Genomic DNA, 12,857 nt, shown 5'->3' with positions numbered 1-12,857 from the left:
TTTCAGGATGCACGTAATTGTCGAATTGCTAGGTTATACACCTGAAACTAACATAGGATACTAACGTATGTACTAACATAATATACTAATATTGTATGTCAACTATACTTCAATAAAAATGCAATTTAAAAAGAGTCCTTCCTAACTTTGTGTTATAGAATCTCAAGATTGCTCAGGTACTACGTGACTGAACAGACTTTAAGAATTTCCTTCCTGACTTCACCTCTGGTGGCAGTGGATTTGGAGTATACTCAAGTTCCCCAAAGAGAGAAAGAAAAACAAACAAGCAAACAAAAACAAACCTTGGAAAAGCAGGATAAAATACACATAAAACACCCTCCCTGTTCCCATTCTACCACGCCCCCATTTTTATCATATTTCCAACACCCCGTTGCCCCAGTGCCCCATGGCTCCCCTAAATAGCACAGTGTCTGAGTGCCTCCCTGTCTGTCTTCTTGCTAGACGGCAGGCGCCCAGAGGCCACCTGGGGCTTGCTCTGGGTCCTCACATGCTAAAGGCTCCATGCACATACACTGAGAGATCCAGGGGAAAAGGGTCAGCTCAGCGCATCACTAACATGTCCTGGTCGGCGGGGCTGCCTAAGTCTGCAGCCCATGCTGCTTGAGCCAGCCCCGAACACCCCCTTGGAGGGGAAGCCACCCGCTGCCTGGTCACTCCCCGGCTCCTCCCGAGCACAGGTCTTGGACCCAGACACTGGCCAGTGTCCAGACAGCCAGCTCCACAGGAAGGACCAGGGGCAGGCCACGTGGGCAGACCCTCCCCTGCCAGAGGAAATGAAGCAGCTAGGGAGAGTGACCACAGACTTATTCAGCAAACCTCCAGGGGCTGGATCTTGAGTTTAGGGTTGAGCCCCCGCTAGGGGGGCTGAGCTTCTTGCCATCCTGCGCCACCACGCTCACTTAACCAGAACATGCAGCTAACCAGAACACCCTCAGCTTGACCAAGTGATTTTAAATTTGGATTCCAAGATATCTAACTGAGACTGACCAAGTGGGTTACCTTACTCTTAAGAGCTTCTGTTCATAAAATGACACAGCTAAGAGAAGGCAGCAGTATACCCCGAAGTTTGTCCCCAAAGCAAGACAAAGTATTTGCAAGATACATAACTAGCAAAGAGCTTACACCCAGAAGAGCCTACAGATCACTAAGAAAAATAGCCAACAATTTGAAAGACGAACATGCGGCTTCATCAGGCAGAAGTAGCTCTCCTTTGAAAAGGTGACCCACCTCTTCACTCGTCAGGGAGAGGCAAAACGGAACCTCAAGACGCCTCCTCCTGCAGAATGGCTAAGATGTGAATAACGAACAAACCCAGGGGCTGCCTGGAATGGGACACCGGTGGGCCGCATATCCTGCTGGCTGGAGTAAAAGCGTCTACAGACACTTGGCAGAGCCACGTGGCTACCTCCACCACAGTTAAAGAACATGTGTACCTTGACCCAGAGATACTACACTTCTAGGTCTACACCCTACAGAGATGCACACACGCACGCCTCCCTCCCAAATAAAATAACACAGGGGAAAAAAATGTGCACCGTAGCTGTATTCCTAATCACCAAAATCTAGGCACAACCTACGTGTCCATCAACAGCAAAATGGCTCAATCATGACATAGTCTCAGAAATAGCAAGGAAGATGACCAGCTACTACCTAAGATAGTATCAGTAAGTCTTGTATGCATCAATGGAGAAAAAAAAAAGGCAAGACTCAGGTCAGAACAAGTGGATGCTAAGAATTCATTTGAGAAGCAACATGAGCGGATAATCGAGAAAAGGCACTCAAGCTAGCATCTGGCTCATCACCTTCTCCCCTAAACCTATGGGCACCTTCCTTGATCTTTCTCACAATTACTCAGTGCTAGTAATGCTGATCCTATGATGGGCCACTCCCCCCCGTTTGTCTGGGACTTTTCTGGTTTTAAAATCAGAAGTCCTATGTCCTGGGAACACCCTCAGACCTGCACAACATTTAAAGTTTCTGGAATAACAAAGACAGGGGCTCAAATTCCAGTTCCCCCAAATGGAAAAGCAAACACAATGGCCTGAACCCTCCCCAAATGTCAGCATCTGAAAATACAGAGCAAGAGAGACTGAGGATCTACAGCATCGCGAAAACTGAGTGCAAGCACTTTTGCATCCCGGGATGGATCCTGAACATGGAGAAAAATCGCTACGAAGAACATTATTGGGGTCATAGGCAACATCTGCATCATCGGCAGATAAGATCAGGGGTCGGCAAACTTTTTCTTCAAGGACCAGAGAGTAAATACTTTTGGCTTTGCAGGCCAAGAGAAAAAAATGAAGGATAGATATATATAGGTAGGTACTATATTTACCTAACCACTTTAAAATGTAGTCATTTAAAAATATGAGAACAATTTTGAGCTCTCAGGCTGTGATTAAAAAAAAAAACAAAAACAAGAACCAAAAACAGACAACAAGAAACAGGCTATTGGATTTGAGCTGGATTTGGCCTGTGGGCCATAGTTCACTGACCCCCGGATTAGAAAACACGTTATCAGTGTGACATTTCCCATTTTGATTAGAGCAAAAGGGCATCATGTTTGTAAGTCTTTTCCTGATAATTCAGAAAAAGGTAATTTGGAGAGAGGATGATAAAGCAAATGCAGTAAAATGTTACAGATTGATGAATCTAAATGAAGGCTAAACACGGATCCTCTGAACTATTCTTGCCACTTTAAGTTTGAAATTCTTTCAAAATACGTTATTTAAAAAAAAAAAAAAAAAACAGTTCCTCCCCAACCCTGTGACTTTGGGCAAGTCTCCTATATGCTGAGCTTCCTCCTACGTACAAGGAGTATAATATTAGCTGCTTCCCAGGGAGATTCAGGGCCCATCCTGTGAGTCCTTACTCATCCACAGAGCACCTGCGGTATGCAGCCCCACTCCTACACCCTGGCCCCAAATAGAAAAGGCCATGCTCACGCGGTGTCCACTACATTCGAGTGGGTTGAGGGGCTCAAATTAAGTTATGGCATCTAAGTGCTTGGCCGCATGTCTGGTACAGAGTACACAATGGTTGCTTGCCATCAATATCCTCATTGTTTTGTTTTGTTTTTAAGGTTTTATTTATTATTTGAGAGAGAGAGAGCGCATGAGCATGGAGAGGGGCAGAGGCAGAGGGAGAAGCAGGCTCCCCGTGGAGCAGGGAGCCCGATGCGGGGCTCGATCCCAGGACCCTGGGATCATGACCTGAGCTGAAGGCAGATGCCTAACCGACTGAGCCACCCAGGCGCCCCAATATCCTCCTTGTTAAGATGACTATGATCACCTTGGTGGATGGCTGGCTGCTCTAGGGCCTGGCCCTCCAGAGCGCTCAATGGTAACAGGTCCTTTTGGGGAGACGTATAGACATCACTCCCTGCCTATACTGAAACCAGCCATCCCCCACTTCATTTATAACAGCACTGGAGGTGTCAATATTTGTGGGGTGAACAGGCCCTCAATAACCATGTTCTCATCCAATTACACTTCGGTTTTTATCTCCGCTGACAGGAGGTTATGCTAATATTGAATCAATTCACTCCCACATCATCTTTAAAAAGGAAAAAAAAAGAAAAAAGTCTCTTCAAATAAAATACCCAGGCTACCTGTCTTGTGGCTCCTGGCTGGAGAGAAGCATTCCAAAGGTGCTCACTCACACAAAAGACTCCCATCAGAGTCATCTTCCCAGAGCAGATTCATTATTTTCAATGTCTCATGGAAGTATGGGTGACACGTGGTGACAAATGTCCTGTCTAAAGGCCTTGGGGAGGAGGCAAGTGTTATCGGTCTTCCGAGCACTAGCAGCAAGAGCTTGGGCTGTTGCTTTACCACGGCTGGGAGTTCATCATGTAGACGACACACCAGGCCCAGTGGGCCAACCAGAAGGAACACAGAAGCTGAGCCTACAGGAGCATCCAGGGCTTTCCGAAGGGATGTGAGGGCCCAGAGCGGGCAGAGGGCCAAGAGGAGGTACATTCGTGGTCTGAGGTAGCACGTACTAAACTCATCGCTATTGAAGGCCGTGGGTTCAACTCCCACCTTCATCTCTTAATGCCTTTGTGACTTTGTACAAGCCTCTGGGTACTTGTACTTAGTCTGGTCCCTGCCTTTAAAGGAGCTGGAGGGTAAACGGGGGACTCAGGCAAGCAAAGGCAGTGATTGTGAGAGACTGATGTGTACTATTCTAGATCTGAACCCAGGAGACAGTGAGAGAAGGGAAGTGGGCCCTCACCCAGTCCCCGTGGGGGTCAGAGACGGCTGCCAGAGACAATACCCAAACCCAAGCTCAGAAGAGAACTCGATCTTCAGCAGGTCAAGAGGTCTCAGATGGCAGAAGCAAGAGGGCACAGCTTGGGCAAAGGTGGGACAGGTGGAACAGGTGTGAGGGACCCCAAGCTGTCCCTTAGTGGCTGGTCAGGAGTGTCAGGAGCACGGGAGCCAGACTCTGCATCCGTCAAGGTCACCTTGAGGAACCTGCACTGTATTCTGAGGGCAGTGGGAAACCACTGGTGGATCCTGACCACAAAGAGCCAAGACTGTACATAAATCTTGAAAATTCTCTCTCCAGGGGACCTGGGTGGCTCAGTCGTTTGGCCGTCTGACCCTTGATTCTGGCTCAGGTCATGATCTCAGGGTTGTTTGTGGAAACCGCTTGGGATCCTCTCTCTACCTTTGCCCCTCCCCACCCCCAAATTCTCTCTCCAAAGATCAGGTGGCAGGAAGATGGCTTGGACAAGGCCAGAGGCCAGCAGACATGACAGACCCCCAGATGAGAGCTCCAGGTGTTGGCTGATAAGGGGGAGAAGGGACGGGACCGACTGAGGAGCTATTTAGGGGTACGACGGCTAGGTGACAGCTTTGTGCTCCACAGGAAGGGGTGAACACGGCCCCTGGCTTGAAGTAAGTAAATGCAAGAGCTGGGCGGGGGAGGGGGGGGGCCTGATTTAACAAAAATTGAATACCATATTTCCTCTGGGGAAGAGACAAAGGTCAAAGGCATGAATCAAATGAAAGGGGGAAAAAAAAAAGCAACCACCGCCCTGGAGAAAACATCCTTCTCCACGTTCCCATTGGGAGTCAGGCGCGAGTAGCTGCTTCTCGCAGGTGTTATTTATGCACAGCGATTATCTCAATTACAGATCTTGGTTGTTGGGATTGCTTCTGTCTCCAGATTAGTGTGTTTCCAGTGGAAACATTCCATGGGAATTAATTAGTAATTGGCTCCTAAAGAACAGGTGTCATCCGAGCGACCCCACACGTTGCCTTGTCTACCTGTTCCGAGAGGTCTTGTGAAACTGTGTGTCCAGAAACCTGTCTTCCATCAGCCAACACCTGTAACGGGGGACATGGGAGCTAGTGGGGAGCTCTCCGTTTTAAAAATCATTGTCTTCGAGTTTCTAATTGGAAGAATTCTTTCAAGTCCGTGGCCTAGTGTTCTTTCTACCGGCCCCATAACTGGGGAGATCATGCCCCTTTTTTCATGAGGCAAAGGAGGCCGAAAGGCAGGATGGTTTGCTGAAAATCACACAGCTGATTAGGTTGTGGAGGCAGGATGTGGACCCTAGAGGGTCTACCTTGCCTCTAGGCAGATTCCATGTTTTATTACAAGGGTCTCCAACCGCAGGTGTAATCTGAGATACAGCCAAGGCTCCCCATGGGGGGAAACTGGGTGGAAAGAGCCAAATAATTCCCTTGGGGTTCTAGATGGTGGGGCAAGGGGCAGAGAGGATGCCTGTGCATAAGGGCAGCATCCAGAGATTCTGGAAGATATTCTGTCTAAGGGAACTCTCCCGTGCTGCTGGTTTAGCCTGGCACCGGGTACATCAGGGCTTCAGCTGGGACCTGGAATCCTGCCATGTCTTAGGAGCACTTCTGACCACACCCATCTCTGCTCTGTAACTCTCCATGGCTCCCCATCACCAAACCACTCCTGAGCCAGCTCCAGTCTCAACTACCAACATCACCCTCTCTGCTCTTACCCCCGCACACTTGCTACTCCAGCAACACCCTGTCAGGAGGCATATACTCCCTGCCTCCACGTGCTTCTATCCCTTTATGCTCTGCGGCATCCTCCCCCCAACAAGCAATTCATTTCCACCTTTAAAGAGACAGCGGAAGCCACCAGCTTCCAGGCATCCTCTTTAGCTAACCGCCGCCTCCCCCTCCCCCCCAGTAAGGAGCTTATCAGTCTGCTTGACAAGAGTCTGCTCCTTGGTCTGCCTCTTGCAGACTGGGAGGGAGCCTCCTTGAGGGAAGGGACCGTGTGGTCTACTCCTTATCCCTGCAGCCTGGCCTCCAATCCGTCCCAGAGTGGGGACCGTATCAGTATCTGCTGAATGCAAGTAGTTCTTTAACAGGGGTATTCAAACAATTCCCTCATCCATGCCCTGAGAGAGGAAATCTTCCTCTGGGTTCTCCAGCACCGAGGTTAGCGAGCTGCAAGGGCTGCTGGGAGTGTTCACTGTTTCTCAAGACCCTCGCTGGCCTGATCTCATCAGCCCGCCCAGAAGCGCTGGGCCAGCAGGAGAATGAAAACTCTCCACTTTGAGAAAAAGTCTCTGGGAGGTCACGTCACACACCAAAAGTCACAAGATTAGCAAGTGCCAGATCCAGTCCGCTGGACTCAAATTTAATTCATTTTAAAACTGCAGAACAAAGATCCATCACACTAATATAAACTCGCTGTCAGTTTTCTCATCTGCAAAATGGACATGTTGCCACCGAACTTGAAAGGGAGTTTTGAGAGATAAGTGAGGCCCTCGATTCCCAATTGCTGGTCCCAAGACCGGCATCTGAATCCTCTGATAGGATGGTTTAGAAAGATAGATATGGGGTGCCAACCCAGATTTAATGAAAAAGAGAAAAGACTATCTGGGAGTGGGATCCGAAACCTGTGATTTTTAAACAGTGCTTAAGTTATCTGATGTACGGCCAAGTTTGGGGATCCCTAGACACCAAGGAAAACCCTGGTACATAGTAGGTGTTATGTTAACGTAACAGGTCCAAATGTTAATAGGACCCCTATTATACCAACCAAGTTGCGCAGGTGCAGAACTGTTGGCAACTGCAGCTTTCAGACATACATTGCTGGGTGCCCTTGGGTAAGTTACTCACCCTCTCAGAGATGGTTTCTTTATTGGTTAAATGAGTCAAAAATAGAAATACCCCCTCCTGCAGTGATGGTGAGGATTAGCTAAATACTGCACTTACTGTTGCCACCAGAACGTCCACAAGTCGCATAGCCTTCAAACCAGCCCCAAGTTTGTCCCCTCTAGCCAGCATCCTCACCACTTAACCCAGATGACCATTTCCTCCAGCCTGGAAGGGTCCATTGCCTCCTTATGGCATCATCATCCCCTCCCCAGCCATTCTCCACACAGAAGAGCGATCCTCTAAATTGTCAGTCAAATTATGTCACTCTCTGTTCGAAACCTCCCAATGGCTTCGCATGGCCCTTGGAATGAAATCCAAACCTTTTGGGTCCTATACATTTGGGTCCCTGCCTTCTTCTCCTTCTCCCAAGGTAGTTTAGCTGACCACCCAAGCTACACGAGACCCCTTGCAAGTCCCTATTCCAGAACCTCGTTTATTTTCGTTAATACCCATATTAAGGTGTGGGATGTTTCTACTTATTTGTATCACTGTTTGCTTGTCTTCTTTGCCGTCAGATATAAGTTTCGGGGCGCCTGGGTGGCTCAGTTGGTTAAGCATCTGCCTTTGGCTCAGGTCATGATCCCAGGGTCCTGGGATCGAGCCCCGCATCGGGCTCCCTGCTCCGCAGGAAGCCTGCTTCTCCCTCTCCCGCTCCCCCTGCTTGTGTTCCCTCTCCCGCTGTGTCTCTCTCTGTCAAATAAATAAATAAAGTCTTTTTAAAAAAAGATGTAAGTTTCACGAGGGAGGGTACCTGTCTGACTAACCATTACACACCTAGATGGAGCATATCACCTGACACACAGTAGGTGCCTCACGAATCATGAATGAGTGAAGGAAGGAATGTATGATGTTGTTCGGTGTCCGACCCAGCACTTAGGGCACAGACGGCAGCAAAGTTAGCTCCCTCTCCCTGGCCCCTCCCGAATGCTCTCTCCACCTCTGTCCCCCGAGCCTTCAGGTAAAGGACAAATACCTTCGCTGGGAGAGAAAACACAGTGATGCCCAATGTCATCACCGCTTTATTTGATTAGCTCTGACTCCGGCATCCGGGACACGTGTCCTGGCAGCCAAAGCAACTGTGCCCTGACCTCCGGTCCATGCGATCCCAATCTTATAATGATTTCCATGACAACAGCAACAGAAAGCCAAGGTTGTGGATTCCCTTTGATAGGAGCCGGATGCAGAGACGGGGAAGAAGGACTTCCAGAAGAATGAAGCTCTTTGATTCAGCTTGAGGCGCCTTCATTAAATACCACTATTTTTCAAGAACACACATTTTAACCCTGCAGAGGGAGGTTTCTCATGAATACTTAAAAAAGGAAGAAGAAGAAGAAGCAACAAAACCATCATGGTTCCTTTTCAAGAACAATCACCTGTAGGGAGGGGGACGCCGGGAGGCTGTGGCACTAGGAACATTTGGGGGGAGGCAGGAAGAGCAAGGAGGCTGTGTGAACCCAAGAGGCCTGGCCCCTGACCGAGGGCTCCGATAACTCTGCCCCCGTGAGGCAAGTCAAAAGGCTAAGGGTTTTCCATACACGTGGACAGCCAAACAGACAAGCAAAAGAACCCCTAGATCCTACAATTAGAATCATGAGCCCTGGATATGAATCCCAGCTCTGCCACTTAGCTGTGGTGCTGCCTTGGGCACATCACTTTCCAGCTCTCAACAGGATTTCCCCATCTGTAAAATGGGCACATGTGAGAAGGTATGAGGATTGAGTGAGGGGACGCACTGAAGCCCAGGGTATTCCAGTTTCCTGACATGGCCATGAAGAGAACAGAGTGATCAACTGTCCTGGTTTGTCCAGGGCTTGCCCAGGACATGGGACTTTCAGCCCTAAAACTGAGACCATCAAGGCCAAGCCAGGATGGTTGGTCACCCTAACAGAGCATGGCCGCTAAACAAAGGAACTGCTAAAAATCAGAGAATGATGCAGAGAGAAGAGCCCCTCTGAGCTTCTGGGCTATTCTCTCCCAAAACCCACCAACCTGGTCCAATCATGAGAAAAGCATCACATAAACCCAAATTAGGGGGATGCTTTCCAGGATACCTGACTGGTACTCCTCAAACCTGTCAAGGTCATGAAAAGCAAGGGAGGACTGGTAAACTGTCCCAGACCAGAGGAGACTGGGCAGGCAGGACCAGCAAACACGGGGTCATGCCCTGGGATGGGTCCTGGAACAGGAAAAAGAATTAATGGAGAAACTCATGAAATGTGAGTCAAGTCTAGAATTTATTTAAAAAAAAAAAAAGAGGGGGTTTCTCCCATAGCCTATAATCTCTACCTGAAATCTTTCATTTTATAGATGGGAAACCGACACCAGAGACAGGAAGTGAAGAAGGCTATAGATCCAGTTTCTGCCGCCTCCCTCTTCCCACAGAGCAGGGAGCCCGATGTGGGGCTCGATCCCAGGACCCTGGGATCATGACCTGAACCGAAGGCAGACGCTTAACGACTGAGCCACCCAGGAGAGCCAGGGGATGCAGGTTCAAGGCCCAGCTTTGCCTTTCACTGGCTGTGTGACCTCAGGGGGCATCTGTCACCCTCTCTATTCCTTCATTTCCTCATTAGGTGAATGAGCCCATTGAATTCAACAAGCAGGCATTTATTCAGTATTTATTATGCGCAGTGAACCGGACAGGCATCATCAGACACAAATAAAGCATGGTCTTGCCATCGGGAAGTATATAGTTTTGCCTGAGAGTACAAGAAGTACAGATAACCCATCCAAGCTTCTGGGGATAATCTCTGTGAAGATACACATGCACAGCCACGTGGCAGGCCTGAGGCCACATGAGAGAAGGCCGGAGAAGGAGGAAGAAGGGAAGGCAACACTCTGAGAAGGTGAGGTGGTGAAGGCAGCGGGAAATGCCTTCCATCTCCCCACACCTGGCTTCGGTGCAAATGGTTTTATCCGCAGGAGGCGTGGGTTAGATGCATACGAGCAACATCCCCAGTGGGGCTCTGAGCTTCCCTGCATTGTTTCCAGCTCCCCGTGGGGACAGGTAACAAGTCCTGAGTCCCCGCTCTGGCACCTCGCTCCCCAGGTCCCCCGCCCCGCTGCGGGATCCGACCCAGTCACATCTCTCAACACCTGCTGCCCTGGGCCGCGCTGTCTGCACTTGGCCTAGCCTGAGACCGTCCCACCTCCGGAGGTCCTTGGCGTCTGCCTGGCCTCACCGCCCTGGCTCTGACACTTTCAAGCTGTGTGACTCTGGGTGGGTCTCCTCCCCTCTCTGTGTGACTCTGGGTGGGTCTCCTCCCCTCTCTGCCGTCTACCTCGGCTCTCTGGGGAACTCGATGAGCCAGCCTGTATAGCACAAGTGGGACATGGTGGGCGCTCCTGAAGGTGACAGCCAGAGATCAACATCGTTACCATTCTAATCAGTGCTGGTGGTGGTGGTGGTGGTGGTTCGAGCTCTGCTTTAAGAGAACGATTACTGTTTGTTTCATACTCAGCCTAGGCGGCCATCACACACATCCATGCACATGCACACGCTCATGCGTCACACGCAGCCGTCCTGCCCCAGGCCCCCGATCTGCCCAGGTCCTTGAGATGCATTCTGCCTCAGCCCTGTGGAAAGGAACTGGACTCGTCCATCCCTTATAAACCCCTGCTCCTCATTGACCACCTCCGTGTGACCCGCCCAGCCCCTTGGTGTCTCCCATCTCCATGCAGGTCTGTGAAAGTCAGTGCTGTGGCCACACCCATACCTGGGACCGAGAGCCACCGTCCCCTGGCTGGCTGCAGCATCCCCCCCCAGCCTGGTCCTAAGGGACCCCCACGACACCCACCTGGCTGTGCACTTTCTCCAGCTCCTCCTTGCTGACCGACGTCTTGCTATCCTCCATGCTCCCCAGAAGGAGCTGCACGTCTGACAATAGAGCATGAGTCCTTCTGAGGTCCCTCCGAAGACGCTTCTCCACGTCAAAGTCTCGATGGCCGATCTGGAAGCCAAGGGAAGGCTCTCATGAGCTAAGATGGCAGAGCATTGGACAGGGTCCAAGTTCTCTGGAACCAGACTTCCCTGGGTTCAAATCCTGCCTCTGCCTCTCACACTGTGGGACCCTGGACAAGACCCTTCTCCTCCCCGAGCCTCAGTTTCCACATCTGCAAAATGGGAATGGCATCAACCACACGAGGCTGCTATGGGAATTAAGTTGGTGTTTAGCCGAAGGCCTGACTCATAGTAAAGGCACACGAATATGAGCTGCACTCGTTGTTTTCACAGCCTGGAGGCATCCAAAGTCACTGGGTCTCATCTTTTGCACCCAAGTCATCGATATGGCCTCTCCTCACCTTGTCAGAGCCTACAGGTCAGGCGAGGCCCTCTGGTGACCGAAGTGAGGACAGTAGTTACCCAGCTGGGGCTGAGACTGGATAGGGCCGGGGACTCCCAAGGGACTATTCATGCTTTTCCTGTGGGCGCTGCGTCTCTGAGTTCATGCAAATTCACTGAGCCGTAGAGTGGGGTACACTATGCTTCCCTGCATATATGTTACACCTCAGTAAATAGTATTAAAAATAGCTGTGCTGTTTTTGGAGGTCTAAATCGTTTTTCTGTCCCCTGAGCTGGTCTCCTTTGCCAGGTTAAGGCACGAGGTCATTTTCGGCAGATGGATGCAACCCAGAAGCGAGCACCTTCCTTCCGCCAGCATCCTGAATGTGTAGGCCCTCCAAGTGGGTAGCTGTCCAGTGGCTCCTGCAGAAGCCACATCCTAGACTCGGCACCAGGAGGGCGACAACCCCCAGGGGCTGACGGTACAGGCTGAGATGAACGGAGTCAGGGGCAACATTACCCCAGAGGCCCAACACTGACAGCCCGTGGTCTCTGCTAGAAATGGCGCTGATGGGAAAAGCACCGTCTGAGCATCTCTGAAACTCAGAAAGAAACGAACAGCACCCCTTCTCAGGACCCTTGGGGTCACAGAAAGACCGGGGGAGCCTGAGTGCGCCAGAGCTCCCAGGTATCGGAGCAGGGAAGCCGGCTGCAGAGACGGAGCTGAGGCGCGGGCTCTCAGCTCGGGGTGGCCATAAACTGTGATCCGCGCCCCAGTCGGGCCACTGCTCCTGCAGCAGGGACCCAACAAGCGGCAGAGCTGGGGAGACTCCCCTTCCTTCCCGGGGAGGAGCGGCGCGGGAACGCACCGCAGGGATCTGCTGGGTTTGGAGACTCCACACGGGGTCGGGTGCCAGAGATACAAACGCTCGGTCACAGGCCGGGTGAGCACGGAGTGCGGCCGGAGACCGGGGACAAGGGAGTGACTGCTTTTCTCTGGGGGCGCACTGAGGAGCGGGGCCCCGAGTTCTCAGCTCCTCCGGGTGGAGATTGGGAGGCCACCATTTCTGCCCTGGTCCTCCAAGGCTGTACGGAGAGCTTGCAGGGAACAAAATCTCCTGAGATCAAACCCGAGCAGCTTGCTTAGCCCGGACCGACAAGGGCGGGGCAATTCAGCCTCCGGCAAAGACATTTGGAAACCACAACAACAGGCCCCTCCCCCAGAAGATCAGCAGGAACAGCCAGCAAGCCAAGACCAAGTTTACCGATCAAGGAGAACGGGAGACCTCCAGCGCTAGGGGAATACTGCACATAGAATTCATGGCTTTTTTTTTTACCAGGATTCATTAGTTCATCAAAGTTAATTTTTGTTAACTGTTTTTTTTTTTCTTTTTCTT

At 50.8% G+C, this 12,857-nt stretch overlaps 1 protein-coding gene across 3 annotated transcripts in view; it reads right to left on the bottom strand.

Moving 5' to 3' along the window:
* MYO18B (myosin XVIIIB) overlaps positions 1 to 12,857 on the bottom strand; it is a 264,944-nt gene that overhangs the window by 91,804 nt on the left and 160,283 nt on the right. For all 3 annotated transcript variants that reach the window (XM_073886782.1, XM_073886784.1, XM_073886783.1), the window contains exon 34: positions 10,976 to 11,128. In XM_073886782.1, coding sequence (XP_073742883.1) covers positions 10,976 to 11,128 — 153 coding nt within the window. The remainder of the gene's footprint in view (positions 1 to 10,975; positions 11,129 to 12,857) is intronic.

The sequence above is a fragment of the Callorhinus ursinus genome, unplaced genomic scaffold (genome assembly GCF_003265705.2).
Source record: "Callorhinus ursinus isolate GAN/ISIS: 27379988/994484 unplaced genomic scaffold, GSC_fseal_2.0 scaffold72, whole genome shotgun sequence".
In the NCBI taxonomy this organism is placed as follows: Eukaryota; Metazoa; Chordata; class Mammalia; order Carnivora; family Otariidae; genus Callorhinus; species Callorhinus ursinus.
This window is presented reverse-complemented; position numbering and strand designations above follow the sequence as displayed.